The following is a 22658-nucleotide window of genomic DNA, read 5'->3' as shown; positions in this document are numbered from 1 at the left end:
CATCAAAGAACACAAACTTCTCATTGGGTAAAAACAGAAAAAAGAAGTGAAAAACAAAAGGGAAGATTATTTTGGTTCAATCACTATTTTTTAAAAAGCCCATGCGGCCAAATCACTGGGATCCTGAAACCGAGGTGAAATGACGTTCCATAGCAAAACAGCACTCTGTTCCTCCAAAGTATGTGCCTCTCCAGATATCCTGCTCTATGAAGGGCAACAGCTGATGGGCATGAGGGGTAAATAGACAGCACAAATTAACTCCTTAAGTATCATTGCAACTCCACACCAGTCTTTGGGAGTACATACATTAAGGAGCTATTAGAAAACAAAAACAAAACTGAAAACTAAATAGAACTCAACAATCCTGATAGTTTATAATGCATATACAATTAGTTCACCTGCGTCCTTCTGATTCTCTATTTGAAAGAGAGAGCACAACAAGGAGAGAAGAGAGAAACAAGAACACATACACAGAATTAATGAGCAAGTGAACCAAAATGCCCCCCATTTATGTGTGATACATGATATTGGAAGAAAAAGTTGCCCTTGGGTTCCCACCGTCCCAAAGTGTGGGGGCCAGCAAAAAAGGGCTCCTTCACAGAGGTGGAAATGCTGCACAAATAGAAAATTAGTAAAATTAAGTTTAATGTGAGATCAAGCTATGAAACATACATGAACTCTCCAAGTGACAATTAAGTCATATGTTCTAGCCAAAGCTTAGAGGACAAGGACAAGTCAAAATCTCCAGAGAACAAGGAAAAGCTTCCCAGCCTGGGAGAGAACAGACATAAGATCTAAATTTTATGGAGAACGGACCACCTTATGTGATCTTATACCTACAATAGTTTGACACAGTAAACACAGCAAAGAAGGCATGATTGTGCCCAGCTGTCCTTTATCTGACACTGCACACATTGCTCCTGGCCTAGACACTACCTTTTGATTGTGTACCAGTGACAAGCATTTTACAAACTGGGGTTACACACAAGCAAAGTAAAAATGCATTCAGGTCACAGACAGAATAACTGAAAAACTTACAGACAAATCTGATTTTATCACAAACAAATGGCTTAATTGTCTGACCTGTTTTAGGCTGATAAAAAGTGAGTGGACTTCTCACACCGGTTTCACAGACAGACTCAACAGACAAGCCAATGCTCAACAACTTGAAGCAAGGAGAGTGAGTTGGTTTGGATCTGGATTTTCTTGAAATAATGAAAACAGAAAGAGTGAAGACAGCATGGCAAGGAGGCGGTAGGTACTCACGAATGGTTAAATCCATCACTTGGGAGGCCAAGCAGAAGACAGGATGCTCATACATTTCTCTCTTTTTCCCTATAAAAGAGGATTTGGGCATGCAAGAGGCTTAGGTCAGAGGTAAAGAGGTTAAAGGTCATAGGTTAGAGGAAAACGTTACATTAGCTCAAAGGAAAATTAGCCACAGAGTATTTTGGGATAAACACAGGATAAAAGAAAAAAGGATTTTCAAAATTGGAGATCTACTGGATTAACCATTCAGCATGCCGTGAGTCACGAGAGAGGTTGTGACCATGATTTTACATGTATCTTTAGAACTGTTTGCAAGAATACAATGACTAAAAACATCATGGGTAAAGGGAAACAGAATTTCATTGATTTAAGGCTCCAAGATACTAAGGATTTCAGACTTTAGTATCTAAGGCTCTTGAGGTATTTCTTCATAAACATAGTCTCCAGCAATATTACTACAACTTCTACCCAAAATTCTCTGGGAACTAAGCTGTTAATGCTCACAGAGGGGCTCAAATGTAAAAATGGGAGGTTTCTTATCTGAGTGTAGGATTAGAACCTTTGTAAAAGAAAGTTGTCTGGTAGTAATATTCTTAAAGCTGCAATGTCTCAGCCTACGGTGGACTATGTTCATGAAAGAAAACCTGATACATGCAGCCAGAGGATGTTGGGTTGTCTGAATTAACAATCCCAGCATGCTTTGAAATTGGTGTCACAGCCACTTTTGCAGAGGTAATGTCAAAAAGTGGCTGAGCCAATCACGAACAAGGAAGGAGAGAAGCAAAGAGAGCAAGTAGTGTGGAATGAGGTACTTCTCTGAAAAGAGAATTGGAAAAAAAGATTGGTTTCTTCAAAGAATCCCCAGACCTAAAAGTCACAGTGCAAAAGATAATTAACACAACCAAGAAGAATTGAGGCACAAAAGGAAATTACAGACCAGCTGATCTACTTTGTAAATGAATGCATTTTTACTTACAGATCTTAAGATTTGTTTTTGGATATATTTATCTGAAAGAAGAGAGCAGATCTTACCAACACTAGTAACAGCTAGACCAAGACCTATGAGGCAGCAGCCATGGCAACTGAATGTTTCTTGACTCCATCCCATCTCTGGCCTTGCCTAGAATTATTAGGTGCCTGATTGACGTTACCAAATACAACCAATCATTATGTCCTGGGAAGGTAAATGCTGGAACAATTATTTGCTAATATAGCCCTTTTAATGATCTTCTTGTTTCTCTATTTTTGCCACTCATTACCAAGTCAACAGTTGATAAACATCCTTTTAGTGCCCAATTCTTAAGTGTTTCTCCCTGGATGCATAACAATGAATTCATTACCACTGGTACACAATTTGCATTGTCAGACAGATGAAATTGAGAGAGGGAGACATGTAATGTACAGAACACTGTGAATTTGACATGATCTTAACCTAATTCTCTAGGGAAATAAGGACTTTGGCAGGTAAGTGATGGGTTTTGCTGGTTGGTTAGGTCTTTTCTTTCCCTCCAGTCATGTCCTGTAGGCAGACAATGAGCATTTGCTGGTGTTTCACATGTGAGAGAACATCAGATTTCAGAATGCGGACACACTGAGTTTTGCACACAGAACTTCCACATTTATCCACTTACACCACTGGTCAAGTTGGGTGTGGTTTTCAAATCACCCTATAGCAGCCAACAGGGTAACAATGAAAAGTGATTAATACCTTTGCAAATCAATAGGTTTTAAAGAACCATATCTTTTCAAGTAGAGTTTACTCAAAGTGACTGTTGGGTGATTACTTGATCATCAGTGACTACTTCCCTCATATCTGGGAGGGTAGTGGTAATGACCATCCTAGGTCTAACATAACAATAATGAATGAGATAAAAAACAAACCAGGAGTCATCAGAAAGGGCTGGACATTAACTTGACATCAAGTTTAAAATGCTACCAAAGACAACCCTTTGAAAGTTCAGGGGGCAAGAAAGAGTTAAGCAAAATATTGATATTGCTTTATTCAATTCTTGTTTTGCTTATAATATTATCAATAGTGGACAATAAACTGCTTTGTTTTCCTCTATTTAAAGAAGGTAGCAATCCTACAGAACTCTTTAATAGGAAGACACTAGCCATAGAGCAAACTTAGGGCCAACACAGATTCTCAGAAGGACCTTAGTTATCTGATAACATCCCATGTTTGATATCCTTCCCTTGCAAAAACGGATTCCTGGGCACTTGTTCTTTAATTCATTTGTTTGTCTTATCCAAGGAAGACTGCACATTTTCACAGTTTGAGTGCTTTCAAGTTTCAGCTTAACATACTCAGATGGACCACTGTTTCCTGGTGCCCATCAGAAAAGAGAGAGACTTCTGCAGGGAGGCATACAAACTTTTAAATTAAAAATTGGGGATAGAAGGGAGCCTTACCTTCGATTTTGGCATACTCTGATAGCCGAGAATAGTTGACTAAAGCAGCCTGCTCTAGACATTTCCGGATGACTGTTTTTACCTCCTCTTGTGGCACTGGGGTAACAATATCTTTCATCAAAACCTTAAGGTGGAAAAAAGATAAGTCATTAAGATAGTTCAACAAAATGAATTACTCATTTATATTTCTTAAAGAGTTCAAGATTAAAATTAGTTGCAAATGCCTCCTTCCGAATTAATATTGATCAAGAGCCATTGTTAAAGAGAAAGCAGAGAATCACAATGCAGTCAGGATGGCAAAGCCCATCTGGGAATCAGGGAAGGGCTAGGAGCATATCTTCAATATCCAACTATTTCAGAGTCTGGAGATGAAACACCTAGATATTTGGCAGTTTCCTCATGCTTATTCGGATGTTTGCTGAATGGTAAACAAAACCCCAGAGAATGACAAACTAGGTCATTCAACCACAGTATTTCATGATGATTATGTTCACATCTCTGTATATATGTAATCTCTCTTTTGCTTTCGTTCTTACCCTTTCCAAGAGTGAGAGAGTAGCTTTCAAAGCACCTTCAGGTCGACCAAATGGAAAGCAGTACCTACAAAAAAGAAGATTCTTCAGGTTGCCCCAGTTTATTACATTTTAGCATGAAATATACTGAAATTTGATTTCTATAGAAATTCTCCCTGAGGAACAGAAAATGCTTTTTATTTTGTCACGTTGTGTTATGTTAATCTGGGTTCATACCATATATGTGTGTACTGATGTATATATGTGTGTATGTGTGAAGAATGACTAAATGGAGACTCTACAAGCAACTGCAGTAGAAAGGACTACTCATAGTGATGACAAGGCTCTGTTTAGATTTCTACTGTAAAGGAGAATAATTTATTAGCTCAAAGAAGACCTTAAATATCATTACAGAGACCAGCATTACAAAATATTAGTTAAAAGAGGGTAAAATTCAAACACACTTACTTATATCCCTAAAGGGTGAATATGGGAAATAAAAGAGGGTATTTTGAGCAAATTCATGAATCTGCACATTATCCTTCCTTGATTTTGGCTTTTAATTGCTATCGAATTTTTCATTATTGGCAATGCATCTGTATTATCAATAAAGATTTATCCAGAAGGATTTGCATGGCACAGATAGAATTGTGTCAGGTAACAACCAGGAGTTTCATCAACTGTTTCAGGCTGTTGCCAGCCCTTTGGGACACTGTTCCTCATGGTACAAAAAGGACCAGCATGGGCTTCTTACCATCACGTTAGCCTGGAGCAAGTTCCTGACACTCTCCCCTCCTCAGTTCTTGTTGTTTAAATGGAGATTATAATAAGTGTCTTACAAAATTGTTCTGAGAATAAACAATAATGTGATGCTTATCCAGCACCTGTATCTGGAAGTATTTAGTTAAAAGGGCCAATTTATTATGCCATTATGAATCCTCTTTTTATTTTTGAATTACTATTTCAGGCTTCCGGTTCAGAACCGTAAGTACAACATTAGAAATGTTTAATTTGTTCCAAAGAGAAGTGAGCCATATGGTACAAGGCTCAGTGTGGAAGCTGACAACTGTTTCAAGTGTGTGAAGGGTCAGTCTCCAAGGCTGATCTAAGTTTCTTCGAGTAGCCAGCGCATCCTGCTTGGAGGAGGTGGAGATTCTCTGATGGGTACCACTGCCTTCCTTCCCTGTTCATGAGATGTGATTCACAGGATTTTTCACTATTTTATTTAGGAACCTTGAAAAAGTTTCAAATTCAACTTTTTAATAAACAAATAAAAGAAAGAATAATGACCAGGGTCAACTTGCTAAGCAGGGTTTTGTTCTTTGGTGGAAATAAAATAAACTTAAGATTTCTAAGTCTCCAGGCTACCGTGAAGCCCAGTCTTACTGGTGTGCTTTTTCCTCCAGTTACTCTGCATACCCCACGTGCATCTGGGTTGACAGTTTCAGACACTCAAGCCCCCTCCCCGTCTCACTACCCTTACCTAAAATGTGTAATCTGGTTTTCCAACAGAACTCGGAGTCTCTCTTTGATTTCTTCAAAACGCTCCTTTTCTTCCACAGTCACAGTTCCGATTCCATCGGGCCTGAAGGAAGACATGTCATGAAGGGACGGGGACCTCATATGCGGACACCATCAAATCAAGTCTCTGGTAGAAGGAAACTGTTCATTTTAGAAGAACAACGGCAATGACAGATGAGTCCTTGGGAGAAGTCCTTCTTTCCAGAGCTGCCTACTAGAAGGGATGGGGTACTTTGGGGTTATCATTTGGAGACATTTTTTAAATTGTTGCTCATTTATTGTGAAATGGTAAAATGTGCAAACTAGTGGCTTGGAGGTTCAGCTTTTAGACCTGTTTGTCTCATAGTTTCTTAAAATTTTGAATACTTGCTGACATTTTTTAAATTAGGAACGTTTTATAATATAATTCTCTTGATAATTTGGAACTGGCATTTATTAATTGGTGAGTGCAACTAACAGCTTCTTTCTTAGCTGGGGTAGGCACTTACTGGCCCACATTTCTAATTTGCATTACCTCTTACAGGTAATTAGACTTGGGACCCCTGACTTATGCACAAAAATACCTTTGAGGCCCTGCCCGGTGGCACAGTGAATAGAGCACTGGCCTGGCATATGGATGTACTAGGTTTGATTCTCGGTCAGGGCACACAGGAGAAGTGACCATCTGCTTCTCCTCTACCCTTCTCTCACTCTTTCTCTCCTGGGGCCAATTGCTTGATTGGTTCGAGTGTGGCCCCGGGCACTGAGGATAGCTCTGTTGTAGTGCATCAGCCTGAGATGCTAAAAATAGCTTGGTACTCAAGCATTGGCTCCAGATGGGGTTTCAAGGTAGATCCCTGTCAGGGCACATGTGGGAGTCTGTCTCACTATCTTCCCTCCTCTCACCTAAAAAACAATGCCTTTGAAAACCAGATGCTTTATAAATGTCTATTTCTCCCAGTATTAAATGTTCTTCAGTGACTCAATTTCTAGCTTATATTTATAGATGTTCAGATTAATTTGAGTCCTTGAGTATTTATTGAAGATACTCTTAAATCCCAAAAGGATTAATATGGAAAAATAATCATTGTAAAAATTACAAGACATTGATAAAAGAAATTAAAGAAAACATACACATACACAAATGGAAAGACATTTCATGTTCATGGTTTAGAAGAATTAATAGTATTAAAATGTCCTTACTACCCAAAACCAACTAGAGATGCAATATTATCTCTATCAAAATTCCAGTGGTATTTTTTACAATAATTTTTTTTAAAGGCCTAAGATTCATATGGAACCACAAAGGGCCTAAATAGTCAAAGCAATCCTGAGAAAGAACAAAGTTGAAGGCATTGCAATTTCTGATTATAATTATTATTGCAAAGCAATAATAATCAAAACAGTATGGTACTAGCATAAAAACCAGACACATAGAACCACGGAACAGAATAAGAGCCCGGAAATAAAGCCTCACAAATATGATCAGCTAATATTTGAAAAGAAACCAAGAATACTCTATGGGAAAAAGATAGCCTCCTTAATGAATGGTGTTGGGAAAACTGAATATTCATATGCCAAAGAAGGAAATTGGACTACTATCTTATACCACTCACAAAACTGAACTTGAAACGGATTCAAGACTTAAATGTAATATATGAAACTATAAAATCCTAGAAGAAAACATAAGATAAAAGCTCTTTGACCCTGGTCTTGGCAACAATTTTTTTGGACATTATACCAAAAGCACAAGCAACAAAAGCTAAAACAGACAAGTGGAATGATATCAAATAAAAAAGTTTTTCTAGATCAAAATGAAAGGGCAACTTATGGAATGGAAAAATATTTGTAAACCATCAATCTAATAAGGGGTTAATATCCAAAACATAGAAAGAACTCATAAAACTCAACAGCAAAAAACCCCAAACAATTCAATTGAAAATTGGGCAGAGACCTTGAATAGATGTTTTTCCAAAGAAGACATCCAAATGATCAACCGGTACATGAAAAGATGCTCAACACATCATTAATCATCAGGGAAATGCAAATCAAACCCACAATGAGATATCACCTCATACCTGTTCGAAGGGCTATTAACAAAAAGACGAGAGATGTGTTGATCAGATGGTGTATGGAGAAGAGAAAACACTGTGTACTATTGATGGTAACATCTTTGGTGCAGCCTCCATGAAAAACAGTATGGAGGACCTCAAAAAATAAAAAATAGAACTACCATATGATCCAGCAATCCCACTTCTGGGTATTTATCTGAAGGAAAGAAAATCACTCTCTTAAAAATATATCTGTACCCTCATGTTCGTTGTAGCATTATTTATAATAGTCAAGACATGAAAACAATCTAAGTGTCCACTGACGGATAAATAGATAAAGGAAATTGTGTGTGTGCACGCACGCACACACACACATAAAACAAAGGATATCAAAAGATAAAGGAAATGTAAGTTATATATATATATATACAAGATGAAATATTCAGCCATAAAAAGAAGGAATCCTGCTTTCTGCAACAAATGAATGGACCTTGAGGACATTATGGTGAGTGAAATGTCAGACAGAGAAAGACAAACATCGTATGTTTTCACTGACATGGAGAGTCTAAAAATGTCTAACTCATAGAAATAGAGAGTAGAATGGTAGTTGCCCAGGCCCAAGGAGTGGTGTTAACTAAAGGGTACAAACTTCCAGCTGAAGATGATCAAGTTCTGGGGAGCTAGAGCACAGCATGATGACTCGAATGAATAAGATGGTATTATATACTTCAAAGTATTTAAATGTTCTCACCACACTCACACAGAAAGATGGTAATTATGTAAGGAGCTGTAGGTGTTAACTAACCTTACTGTGATAATCATTTCACAATATATATGTGTATCAAATCATCACATTGTATACCCTAAACTTACATATGTTATGTCTATATTGCAATAAAGGTAAAAAAATAAACACCACATAAGATGTTTTTCTTTATTCATTTTTAGAGAGGAGAGAGAGAGAGAGACAGAGAGGGAGAGAGAGAGACAGAGAGAAAGAGAAGGGGGGAGGAGCTGGAAGCATCAACTCCCATATGTGCCTTGACCAGGCAAGCCCGGGGTTTCGAACCGGCGACCTCAGCATTTCCAGGTCGACGCTTTATCCACTGTGCCACCACAGGTCAGGCCCATAAGATGTTTTTCTTTTTTCTTTTTTTTTTTTTTTAATTTATTTATTCATTTTTAGAGAGGACAGAGAGAGGGAGAGAGAGAGACAGAGAGAGAGAGAGAAGGGGGGAGGAGCTGGAAGCATCAACTCCCATATGTGCCTTGACCAGGCAAGCCCAGGGTTTCAAACCGGCGACCTCAGCATTTCCAGGTCGACGTTTTATCCACTGCGCCACCACAGGTCAGGCCATAATGTTTTTCAATCTTAGCAAACTATTGCTCATTTTACTACAAAGAACCCTAGCATAAATAAGTGAATCTCAGTTTACTCACAGTATTCTCATGTGGCTAAATTAGTGTTACTGTAGGTCCATATACATTTTTCCTATTTGGTTTGGACCATTTAAGTGGAAAATACAAAGGGGGGCTGCATATTTATAGCCCAAATTTTCCTGTGCCAAATTAGATGAAGGATAATCTGACCCATTCAAAGATTTCAGTTTCCCAGATCTGTAGTGACTTGTTTTGACCACTGAGTGAGCCAATTTGCAGATTGGTGCATCACCATGAAACTTCTATTGGAACATTCTTCAGTTTGCAAATGCAAGTCATCTTGAGACCAAACAAATGGTCTTATTTATAGGCCTTCTCAAGAATCCAGCATAAATTGGGAAAATCCTGTATTCTCGGCCAGTCTGACTACACAAAAGACTTGGCAAATGACAGCAATGTACCTCCTGTTAGGGGTGAATTGGTCAGCTTCCCTTCTTCTAAAATACTAAAAATGCCCCACTTGAAAAAATGAGAAAAATTTCCCTCCCCCACTTTATAAAATATACCACAAAATGGTAAAATTCTATTATGGCCCTTTTTTTTTTTATACTCCCCTGAACTTAAAAAGGCAAAATGGTAAATATCATGTAGGCTGTTGGGATCTATGAATATGCCCTTATTTTCAAAATTTCTGGAGAAATCTCAAATAATTAACAAAGTTTATTAAAAAATTTGGAGTGAATTGGCCCCAGGTGCTGATAATGGCTCCATAGCCTCCACCTCAGGCACTAAGAAGAACTCAGTTGCTGAGAAACCCCCCAGATGGGCAGAGCATCACCCCCTAGTGGATCCCTGTCAGGGCGCATGAGGGAGTCTGTCTCTCTGCCTCCCCTCCTCCCACTGAATAAAAAAAATTTTAAACATAAAATGTCTATATAAATTTGTAGTTAAATCTCAGAGTGAATTCATTAGCTCCTACAAAATACATGCAGCATTTTCTGTGGTAAATTCTTATGTTCCTCTAACAATCTACAACTTCCTTTAGTTATACCTTTTGAAATTTGTTTACACAAAATTTAGCTTATGAATGCACTGAACACACATTTATGCAATTGGCATGTGTGTGCACACACTTGATTTGGGGGAAAAAAGAGCCATTTTAAGTATTTTGTTTCTTAGCAGGGAATTAGCCCAGAGAAAAATACTTTTAAATATAACTTACAAGTCACAGAGGGGTTTAGGCATGGAAACCATTTAACATGGGCAGTCCAGTGAGGTCTGCTGCCATTATTAGGAAAAAACCTCTCCGAAGAAAATCATTCATTCCTTATCTAACATGTCTCTTAAGGCAATTAGAAGAGAACATTTAGGTTTGTGCTTGAGATGATAAAAAGTAAACATTTAGTGTGTGCTTGGCCTTCTCAGTTAAGTCTCACTACAAAGGGTATTCTTACAAAATTAAAAAATTCAATTATGTTTTATCCCTTTTGTTCTGAAGACACACGTTTGTAATTATTAAAGTATCAGCTCGCATCTCCACTTCCCTGACAACCTCTCTTTTCTGAGCAGTTAATCTCACTATTCAAAAAAGAGTAAACAACTAAAACTTATTATTGTTTCAATCTTTTCTTAAATTGGTTTCTTAATTGCCTATGTGTCAATGTGAATAGTTTTATTTTAAAATAAATAAAACTAACTTAACATCTGTAAGGCACATAGTGCAGAGTTCACACACACACACAAAATTTTGACTACACATGCAAATATGTTTGTAATGCCAGAATTGCTCTGAAATGGTGATAACAGGGATGTTCTTTTACAAAATGAGCAAAGACATGCAGGAATAATATAATTTGTTAAAGATTATAGGTTGTAACTATATCAGTTAATAGCAAAAACATCCTTTTAAATTTTATATTATTATTTTTGAAAATTCTATCAAATGTCAACTTGTTTTCTGTGGATCCCTACAATTTGCCAATATTAACTGTATGGGTTTAGAAAGATTTCTAGAGAGCTACTAATCAAAAGTCGAGGTTCAATATATTGAGGAGCACTGTTCTTAGGGAAGCAATACAATTCTCTGCCCAGGGCAGCGGTTCTCCAACCTGAGTGCCTCAGAATGACCCCAGGGATTTCGCCACGACCCTGATGACTGGGCCCTGCCCCAGCGTTTCTGATTCAGTCAATTTGGGGTGGTTTCTGAGAATTGGCATTTCTAATGTTATTCTCTGGTGCTGCTGGTTTGGAAACCACACTTGGAAGCCCTCTGCCCTAGAGCAATAAAATATTTGGTGACCAGCTCTTCCTATAGCCAAAAGGGTGTTTCTGATTCAGGGTTCCCAATTTCCCTTGGATTAGAGTAAATTTACAATAAGAGATCTCTTCAAAGTACTCGGTTTACTTGGGAAGCTAGCAACCCCTTCTGGAAGTGGGGTTTGCCCTGTTTCCAAGGTGCTGTCCCAAGCAGTGCAGGTTGCAAGGTACTTGAGAGAACTGGTGTGTCTTGGAAGCTATGCTTTTGTTCTTGTTGTCTCTAGAAACATTTGGGGGGGAGTCTATAATTGTCATAAAACTGGTTCGGCATCTTGCTCCTTTTTCAACACTTTTAACATTTTTAACACTTAAGGGGTCACAAAGAATGGGAAAAGAGACAAAGCTGGACTTAACCCCTAGCTAGTAAATCTCAGGCTAAGATATGTCTTTACTCAGAACACACATCTAGGAGCTTGAATACCCCAGTCCTCTTGTGACTGGTGCATTTCCCGCCACTGGTTTTTGGCTTACTGTTCATTGCTACCTCCAGAAAGCACTCGAATTTCCTCTGGAGGAATGACCTTGGCCACTTTGGTGCCCTTGGGGGAAGGCAGGTTGAAGTGCTTAGTCTCCTGTTGTTAATGCTGAAGGCCTTCCTACAGGAATGTCCTCCCTTCCCTGGTCACTACTGTGGCCTAAGCTCAGCAACGGGATGTTATTTTCTGGAACCCTTACAATGAGTAAATGATGCCAGAATAGAAAAAACGTGGAATTTGCTTATCCAGCAGCTGTGCTCTGAGCAGACCGTTTTCACCAGTCAATAGTTTGTAAGCTTTGGCTGTACTTTTTAGAACCAGGGGAGAGTTTGGAGAGGTCTCATCCTCAGGGTCTGATTCACCCTGTCTGCAGCGGGGCCTGCACATCGTCACGCCGAAGCTCTCCAGGTTGCTCTCACGTGCAGTCGCGGGTGGAGACCCGGCGCTGCGGCCCCCTCTCCCACTTCTCTGCAGCTGCCCCGATTTCAGTTTTCCCTCTCATCTCCTGAGCTTACCAGCAGCATCCCAATAAACTCCTTTTTGCTTAGATGATCCGGAGTTAGTTTTGTTATTTATATTGAACAAATGTAAATTCATCAAACACATATTCTCCTCCCTTGCCAAGCTCCCAATGGAGTAGAAGTGTTGATGCCTTTAAACATAGGTGTAGAAAAATATGTGTGCGCATGCCTACACACAGGTACATACACACTGGAAATGTGGCCCCTGGTCTCTGGTTCCGCCTAACTGCACACTGGCTAACAACTCATTTCTCGTATATCATGATCTGCAAACCGGAGACAATATGCAGGTCAAGTGCAGCCATGTCTTGGAGACGCGAGATCTCCCCCCACCTGCCATCGGTGCAGCCAGAAGTGGGTCTCTCCGGCCACTGGAGACTATATTGCATCTGACGTGGCTGCATCTCTGGAATCCACCTTTCAAGTTTTCGGCAAACCATTTTCTCACTGTCCTTCACCAAGTTGACATTTTCGGTAGCATGATAGGAAAGATGTCATGTCGGCTGCTCTTCAAGTCCTTGTCACTGTGGTTAGCACCAGTTCTGTCATCTTCACTCTCCTCACAGTCTCCCATCTTGAGCCATGTCACAAATAATAATATATCTAGAGTTCTGTTTTTATTTTTTTTTGTCAGATAGAAACTACCACAACCCAGTTGCCCATCCTTAAGTTACTAGTGTTGCAAATTGTTCTCCTTTTCCCCAAATGCTTGTGAGCCAGAGCTTATTAATTCATGTCTATTGTAGGATTAATTGAATGTGACTAGGTACTAGAATTTTAATGTGACATATTTATTTTGATATTTGAAATTATGATCAACCTAGTGGAAGAAATCAAGCTGCAGTGTGTCTCGTGAAAGTGAACTTCTCTGTTTGGGTGGGAAGCTGTCCCTACACACAGGTGAGCACAGAGTCTCAGGGTTTAACCATCTTCCTGCCACACTTGTCCATGTTATCTGGAAAGCTGGGCCACGAAACCTTTGTTTTCAAGGTCAGATACCCTTTCAAGGTCAGATAACGAAATTAATTCAAAGCTTACAATGATTGATGTGTTCTGATTTTGTACCAAGTGCAGAATCCAGGTGTAAAAAAAAAGTACGATTCAACAAAAGAGGAGAGAAAATCTGGTCCACCTCTCCACAGACAGCCAGCCTGGAGCTCAAATCAGTACCAACAAGGGGAATTAAAACTCCAGTTGAAGTGGGAATATACATTCTCTCCAAATGCAAATGTCCACATATGCTGGTGCAGGCACTGTAAACATGATATACTCTCTCTCTCTCCAAATGGATGCATGCCTGAAGACTGCATTATGGATCCATGAAAATGTCCTTAAACAAGCATGGTAACAGTCCTACTTGCTGCAAAATTGTTCCAGCCCAGAAACAGGAGAGTTTAAAGGGCCAAAGTGGGACAAAGTATCTTAATAATTTACCTTGCACTGCTCCCTAAATAGAACATTTAGACCAAACGCACTCTATTAACCTCTCTCCTTTTATTTTAATTGACATCTCCTAGGAATTCTCTATCCTTACAACTTTTAGAATGATACCTTTGAATTTACTCCCAGTATAGAATATTTTACTATGCCTCTTTTGAATGGTTGTAACTACAAATTCAAAATAGCACCAAATCATTATCACTTCAAAAGGAGACATTTTTGCTTGCTCATCTGGATGGTTTGTATAATCTGTAGGTTAATTATAAATGGTAATTAGGACTCTCACATCCCATGGTCATTGCTTGATTAGGAGAGCCTAATCTTACCCTTTCCTTCTCCACGCCCTCCAGCCTGTGCCCTTTCTAATTATGCCCTGATGCCCTTGGGCACAGGCACGCTGCTAAAACAAATATATCAAAGTGTTTGTATCACAGAGGGTAAGATAGGAAGCAACAACAAGCCATTTCTGCAACATTATAAATGTACATTAAAGCTTTTTGAGGTTGGCAATTTGAAAAAGAGGCCTGGAGATGGCAAAAATATATCAGTGAGGTCTTTTCTGACTTGTTTACTATTTTTCTAAACTTGTAACTATAACCCAAGAACACCAGAAGATGTCTATTATAAGGATGGGAGTGATTGAAAAGATTTCCCTACTGAACAATCTCAAAGAATACAGATGCTATTGACACAAGGACATTAGTCAAAGTGGCCCAGGCTAGGACCAGGTACTGAAATAAGCAAGAACTCAACAGATGATTAGAAAAATGGTATAAAATCTATGTATTTCAGGAAAGCTTATATTTCCTTTCCTGAAGAAGAGGCAATTTCCAAAATTTTAGATTTTTCTCTTTGAAAATTAAAGCAGGAGAAGAGTTTCTTTTCTTTCTCTCTTTCTTTTTCTTTCTTGCTTCCTTTTTTTTTTTTTTTTTTTTTTTAAAGAGAAGAGAGAGAGAGAGAACAGACAGACTATTCTGATTTTGCACCAAGTGCAGAATCCAGGTATAAAAAAACTAACTATGGATTCAGCAAAAGAGGAGAGAATGTCTGGTCCACTTCCCTACAGACAGACAGCTTGAACTTCCAATCACTACCAACAAGGGAGAAGTAAAACTCCAGCTGAGGTGGAAGAATATACTTTCTCTCCAAATGCAGACAGGGACAGACAGACAGGAAGAGAGAGGGATGAAAAGCATCAACTTATACTTGCGGCACCTTAGCTGTTTATTGATTGCTTTCTCATATGTGCCTTGATCGGGGGCTCCAGCTGAGCCAGTGACCCCTTGCTCAAGCCAGCAACCTTGGGCTCAAGCCAGCGACCTTGAGCTCAAGCCAGAGACATTGGGCTTCAAGCTAGAGACCTTTGGGCTCATGCCAGTGACCCTGCACTCAAGCCAGCAACCTTAGGGTTTTGAACATGGATCCTTTGCATCCAAGGCCGGTGTTTTATCCATTGTGCCACTTTCTGGTCAGAGGAATTTCTTTATTTATAGACAAACATAGATAATTAGGCCTTGGATTGTACTCTGAACACCTGGTGTATAGATTTCTAAGTGGTCAGAGCAGTAATGTGTGGCATTCTGGCATCACATCCACCCCGAAAGAGCATGACATCTAAAAATATGTTTTTTCACCTGACCAGGCCATGGCGCAGTGAATAGAGCATCAGACTAGGACTTGGAGGACCCAGGTTTGAAACCCCAAGGTCGCCAGCTTGAGTGCAGGCTCATCTGGTTTGAGCAAGGCTCACCAGCTTGAGCCCAAGTTTGCTGGCTTGAGCAAGGGGTCACTCAGTCTGCTGTAGCCCCCTGGTCAAGGCACATATGAGAAAGCAATCAATGAACAACTAAGGTGCCACAGCAAATAATTGATGCTTTTCATCTCTCTCCCTTCCTGTCTGCCTGTATCTCTTTGTCTCTGACACAAAAAAATAAAATAAAATAAAATTAAAAAAAATAAAAATATGTTTTTTTATCAGTGAATTCAGTGACCAAAGGATGAGTTCACATTTTTGGAATTTTAGAAAGGAAATGCATTTACTTAAATGTTTGTCATGGGCCAGAAAGATTGCACCGATGGGATAGATAATTCAGTACATTTTATAAGATTTAATGTCTGAGTTGGAAACTGCTGTTCTCCTGGGGCACATTTCCTTCAGGAAGAGTCACATTAAAAGCTAGAATGCAAGTTCTAAAGAGAGTTTCTCCCTGGGATACAGACTTTATTTAAAATGTGTTTGGACTTTTGCACCTACCTCTTTTACAAGTACTTCCTATTTGGTGAAGCTGTTTCTTTAGAATTTAGAACATGACTCAGCTGTATGCAAAGCCAACACCTGCTCAGAGTTGGAAGGCAAATTAGCCACACACTTCTGTCCACTAGTGCAATAATGTCTGTATCAGTGTGTAACAGGAGGCCAAGAATGTGAGGGCCACTGTCACTGCTGTCCACACCCGCCTGCTACTAAAGTGCTATATTCAGAAGTCAGTAAAGTAGAGCTATTCCTGCTATAACATTTTCTCTCCTTTTCTCTTCTAGAAGAGAAGAGTTCAAAAGCCTAAGACATAATGTCATAATAGGTATTTGTGTGTGTGACAGAGGGAGAGAAATGGAGGGAAGAAGGTGAGATTGGAATGAAAGGAAAAATAAAAATACGTAAAAATGACTTCTTTACTCCCCAGTAGGCATTCACAAAAAAGAAGTAAAAGAAACCATTATGAGCCATGGGTTGGGAGTGAGGGACCACCACTGGAGGCAAGAACACAGTCAATCTGGCGATTGTTGTGGTCCAGGGTAGAGTCAAGACCTGAACTCTGGTGATAACACTGAAGAGACGGAGAAGTGAATGGACTGGAGACATACTTAAGTGTTGTTGGTACTCAGGGTCTCATGAAGAGGAGCCGCAAAGGAATGAGGCAGCAACCATACTGCAAGTGGAGGACCCAATCTCCTCAGGACTGAGGTCTCTTGAATCGCCACTGTGCACACAGTCTGCAGCGTGTAAGCAGGCCCAGCCCTTTCCCGGGGTGCTCGCGAGTACTTGCAACTTTCCATCTTCAGAATGCCTGAGGAAGTGCACCATGGAGAGGAGGAGGTGGAGACTTTTGCCTTCCAGGCAGAAATTTCCCAGCTCATGTCTCTGATCATCAATACCTTCTACTCCAACAAGGAAATTTTCCTTCAGGAGTTGATTAGTAATGCTTCTGATGCCTTGGACAAGATACACTATGATAGTCTGACTGATCTTTCCAAATTGGATAGTGGTAAAGAGCTGAAAATTGACATCATCCCCAACCCCCAGGACCATACCCTGACTCAGACATTTGGTCAGGCATTGGCCTGACCAAAGCTGATCTCATAAATAATCTGGGAACCATTGCCACGTCTGGTACAAAAGCATTTATGGAGGCTCTTCAAGCTGGTCCGAGTGCAGTGGCCTCTACAATTAACTGATCATAGCCAGTTACAGATTTCTTTGTTCCTTCTCCACTCCCACTTCTTCACTTGACTAGAATTATGCCTGCCTGATTTTAGTCAGGGCATTTTCCGACAGAGAGATTAACGATGGATAGGACTAATCAAAATCTCCCTGAGGAAAAAAAACTCGTGGCCACTGAGAGATTTTGTAATCGGATCCATCAGGAGCCCCCCATCTAAATTTCCAGGCAAAGAATAAGAAAGAAACAAAATGATAGTTCAGAGGATTGTAGCTAAAACATGAAAGAAAACCAGACCATAACAGGAAAAGCTGTAACTTTCCTAATACTTGAGTCTCCTATCCATTCTCAAATTCTGTAGCTGCTGCAACTGGCAGTTCAGGTTGACCATGCTGAGACCTCTCCTCCACCCCAATTCCAGCTGAGCAGCAAGCTACGTTAATAAGTTCTAAGAACCCACTACGATCGGACCAGCCTTTCAAAGGAATGATTTCTGCACTTGGATGAGCTCTCCAGAGAGACTTCATTACTAATCTCCACTGTCATAAATTAAGTAAATTTTTTCCTGTGGGGATAAACCAATTACAATGCCTTCTAACTAAATACCATAGTTTGTCTAAAGTTTCTTTCTTAACTCTGATTTTGGAACTATGTAACAATCTCTTAAGCAACTGCGAATAGGCACTGGCTTCATAGTCACTTGATGGGGAATCCCCATTGCTCCACTATCCCAGAGTAGGGACTCACTCGTCCGCACCAATACCTCTGGTTCCCTTGGGCTGAAAAACCAAAAGCAGTCTCGAAGACTTATTTCTTTCCTCCTCACATCTCCTATTCAGGTGCCATTTGTTGTTGGTACTCAGGGTCTCATGAAGAGGAGCCACAAAGGAATGAGGCAGCAACAATACTGCAAGTGGAGGACCCCAATCCTGGCAAGATTGCAGTACTGTCGCTGCCTCATTCCTTTGTGGCTCCTCTTCATGAGACCCTGAGTACCAACAACACTTACAGGCATTGACAGGGCGTAACAACTGAATCCTTGTGATGTACTGAGTAAGAAGGAGGAAGGACAGCTCCTGAGGTTCTGTCTTGGACAGTTGGGTAAGTGGACCTACTTGCTGACTTAGGGACCCTGGTGGAGTAACAGGAGAGAAGTGAGTTCCATCTGATTGTTCAGTCACTCAATCTAACCCACAGGGATCACGTGGTCTCTGTACACAAGCAGCACCTTGACTCCAAATACATCTCCCATAGAATTCTTGGACACGTTTTCAGAGATTTTTAGGACTCCTGCCCTCGTACATCTGCTTGAAGACTCATTAATCTATGCAGCTTATTTTAGATTGGGCGGTTGGCATTATGGATTTGTTAATTGCTGATACAGTGTACTTTCTACGCAGGCCATATGTGAAGAGCAGCACTGGCATTCAAGAAATGTTAAATAATAATGTAAATGAGAAAAATTTCCCATCCCCATAATAAAGGGATCCAAGGAATATTGATGCAACTTGCAATCATTGCGCTGTTTAATTGCGTTGTCACTGTGAGACAGTGACCTAAGTGATGCTAATCTAAATGTCATCTAGAAAAAGTACTAAAAATATTATGATGAAAATTAAGTACTGCAACTGTGGGTGTTGATTTAAAAATTAGAAGATACAGTGATTTACATCTGTGCATTTTCTGATCACCAAGTGGAATCAGCTGAACCTACATTTTCCTTTTTCCTCTTGGAGAAAATGGGTTCAGTTTTAAAGAGCTGGCCCAAAATAATGGTTTCTCAGTCGATGCTTCTTGAACATTGCTACTTATAGTAATCACTTGAGGATATTTTATTTATTTATTTATTTATTTTTGTATTTTTCTGAAGCTAGAAATGGGGAGAGACAGTCAGACAGACTCCCGCATGCGCCCGACCGGGATCCACCCGGCACGCCCACCAGGGGGCGACGCTCTGCCCACCAGGGGGCGATGCTCTGCCCCTCCGGGGCGTCGCTCTGTTGCGACCAGAGCCACTCTAGCGCCTGGGGCAGAGGCCAAGGAGCCATCCCCAGCGCCCGGGCCATCTTTGCTCCAATGGAGCCTTGGCTGCGGGAGGGGAAGAGAGAGACAGAGAGGAAGGAGAGGGGGAGGGGTGGAGAAGCAGATGGGCGCTTCTCCTATGTGCCCTGGCCGGGAATCAAACCCGGGACTTCTGCACACCAGGCGGACATTCTACCACTGAGCCAACCGGCCAGGGCCACTTGAGGATATTTTAAAAACAAGATGTTTAAGCCATATCCCAGATTAATCAAATCAGCACCTCTGCAGGTGGGGCTGGTTGTCAGCATCTTTTAGACTCCTTAAGCATTTAATGTGCAACCAGATTGGACAAACGCAATCAGTGGCTCTGAAGATGCCTTAGAATTACCTGGGAGGACCTGGATCAAAAGTGAAGGTGCCTGGATCCATCTAAGACTTGCTGACTCACATTCTTTTAGGATGGGACCTAGCACTCTCGTGCAATTTACATGCATACCAGAGTGTGAGAACCACTGCACAAGTTGAAAGTCAGCATTGGCAGCTGTTAAACCTTTAGACCAGGGGTCCCCAAACTTTTTACACAGGGGGCCAGTTCACTGTCCCTCAGACCACTAGAGGGCCGGACTATAAAAAAACTATGAACAAATCCCTATGCACACTGCACATATTTTATTTTAAAGTAAAAAAACAAAACGGGAACAAATACAATATTTAAAATATTTAAAATAAAGAACAAGTAAATTTAAATCAACAAACTGACCAGTATTTCAATGGGAACTATGCTCCTCTCACTGACCACCAATGAAAGAGGTGCCCCTTCCGGAAGTGCGGTGGGGGCCGGATAAATGGCCTCAGGGGGCCGCATGCAGCCCGCAGGCCGTAGTTTGGGGACCCCTGCTTTAGACAGAGAACAAATCTGTGTAAAAGAGGAAAAAAAATCCAAGTAAAAAAAGAAATGTCAGCCCATCATCTGTGAAGTTTGTTTTGGGGGGCTTTGTTTGTAAGGGGCTACCCTTTTCATTGTAGGGTATTTAAAAACATCCCTGGCCTCTACCTGTTCAATGACAATAGCATTGCCTCTCTCCTGCGTAACAATAAAAAATGTCTCCAGATGTTGCCAAATATCCCCTGGGGGGAAAATCACCCCTAGTCAAGAACCACCATTCTAAAAGATGTCAGACATGTGGATGGTTCCAGATCTTCCAGGGAATGAAATCATGAAGAGCAAACATGTTCCTGATTGACCAGACACGCCTCCTTTGGACTAGGTGTTCACAGCTTACATGGTTTTTCAGGAGATCTGACACAGGCTTCCAGAGAACAGGGGAGAAACTCATTCATCAGCACCTGAGCACTCACTAATGACTTCCAGACAACACACAGCAGGGCACAGCTTTGGGGGCCACTGAGTTATTGATAGGTAAGAAGTTAATAATTAGGTAAAAAGTGACTTGTTATCTAATCTGAAGCTAGTTGCGAGATGACAATATAAATGAACTCTATTGTTTAGTTAAATCCTGTTAAAAGGCCATTTGTGTCCATGACTTATAAATTCTTTTTTATTCTGGGTCAAAGTTTACAGTGGTACTTTAAGATACGAGTTTAATTTGTTCTGTAACTGAGCTTGTAAATCAGTTAACTTGTATATCAAACAAATTTCTCCCATTTAAAATAACTGAAATAGATTTAATCCATTCCAGCCCTGTGAAACATCCCCAAACCATCCTAAATTATGAAAAAGTCATGTTTTTAATTAAGAAACACACATGTAAACTTTACCAATGCATAACAAAATATATGAAATAAAAGAAAAAAGTGTTATTTAGTACTGTATTCTTACCTTGGAGACAGACAAGTGTGGCTAATGGAGGTGAATGGCGGAGGGGGAGGGTGGGAGGAAGGGATGCAGGCACTGTAGACACGTAAACTAAAACTGCACTTTCTTAACACTAAATGTAAACTAAAACTGCATTTTCTTTACTTTAAACAAAACTAAAACTGCACTTTCTTTACTTAAAAGGAAACCACAAAAACTTAATTGTAAAAAAAATGCACTTTCTTAACTTTAAACTTAACCTAAGCTTAACATTACGTATTTTTCATTTAATCATCACCTGTTTTTGCCTTTTTGGCTGCACTTTCAGCACTTTCACTTGCAGGACTTTTGAATAAAAATCTATCCAAAGAGGTTTGCTTTTGCCTGCCTTTTATAATGTTATGGAAATGTGACAAACAAGTGTCATTAAAAAGTGCTGAAGCACGACCAGTTGAAAGTTTTTCTGGGTGTTTCTTTTTGATGAAACTTGAAAGCTTCTCCCACATTGAAGCATGTCTTTAATTTCACTTGTAGAAATCACTTCCTCCGACTCTACCTCCTCCTCACTACTAATCTCTTGCAGAAGCTCCGTATGTTGCATCATCTGTAGCTCCTTCAGCTCCTCAGTTGAGAGTTCCTCCTCATGTTCCTTGATGAGCTCATTTATGTCACCCTTATCTACCTCCAGACCCATCAACTTTCTGAGGTACATAATCTCCTCCAACGCTTCTACCTCGGTCTCGGTCTCTGGTTTTTGAATCCTTCAAAGTCCTTGACCGCAACAACATCAGGCCATAACTTTTTCCATGCCAAGTTCAAGGTTCTTCTTGTAACCTCTAGCCATGCCAAGTCAATAATGCCTAAACATATCATGTTGTTGTAGTGATCTTTCCAAAACTCTCTAAGGGTTAGAATTGTATTCTCAGTCACCTTAAAGCAGTGGTGGAACAAGTGCTTTGTGTAAAGCTTTTTAAAGTTGGAAATGACCTGCTGATTCATAGGTTGCAAGACTGAAGTTGTGTTAGGTAGGAGGTAGAGGACTTTCATGAATTTGAACTCATCGAGAATGTCATCTTCAAGACCAGGTGAGTGGGCTGGAGCATTATCAAGGATTAGCAATGCTTTCATCAGGAGTTTATTTTCTTGAAGATATTTCTTCACTGCAGGACCAAAGACGAGATTTATCCATTCAATGAAAAATGCCACGTAACCCATGCCCTAGCATTGGCGCGCCACATAACCTGCAGTTTTTCTTTAAGAATCTTGTGAGTCTTAAAGGCTTGAGGATTTTCAGAATGATACACTAGCAGTGGCTTTACTTTATAGTCACTGCTAGCATTTGCACACAATGCAAGGGTCAGATGGTCCTTCATGGGTGTATGGCCTGGCAGCTTCTTCTCCTTTGCGGTGATGAAAGTCCTCTGGGGCATTTCTTTCCAAAACAATCGTTTTGTCACAGTTGAACACTTGTTGGGGGATGTAGCTTTCCTTTGCAATAAGCGCAGC

At 40.2% G+C, this 22658-nt stretch overlaps 1 protein-coding gene across 20 annotated transcripts in view; it reads right to left on the bottom strand.

Moving 5' to 3' along the window:
* Positions 1-22658, bottom strand: part of CADPS (calcium dependent secretion activator) — a 598625-nt gene that overhangs the window by 117285 nt on the left and 458682 nt on the right. For 11 of the 20 annotated variants that reach the window (XM_066352056.1, XM_066352057.1, XM_066352049.1 and 8 more), the window contains 4 exons: positions 5677-5778; positions 4218-4281; positions 3682-3805; positions 399-416 (listed from right to left, as the gene is read on the bottom strand). In XM_066352056.1, the coding sequence (XP_066208153.1) occupies positions 399-416; positions 3682-3805; positions 4218-4281; positions 5677-5778 (308 nt within the window). Of the gene's footprint in view, positions 1-398; positions 417-1266; positions 1336-3681; positions 3806-4217; positions 4282-5676; positions 5779-22658 lie in introns of all 20 variants that reach the window. The other 9 variants (XM_066352051.1, XM_066352055.1, XM_066352064.1 and 6 more) reach the window with 2 other exon arrangements.

Source organism: Saccopteryx leptura, chromosome 10 (genome assembly GCF_036850995.1).
Source record: "Saccopteryx leptura isolate mSacLep1 chromosome 10, mSacLep1_pri_phased_curated, whole genome shotgun sequence".
Classification (NCBI taxonomy): Eukaryota; Metazoa; Chordata; class Mammalia; order Chiroptera; family Emballonuridae; genus Saccopteryx; species Saccopteryx leptura.
Note: the sequence above shows the minus strand (reverse complement) of the source record. Positions and strands in the feature narration are given on the sequence as shown.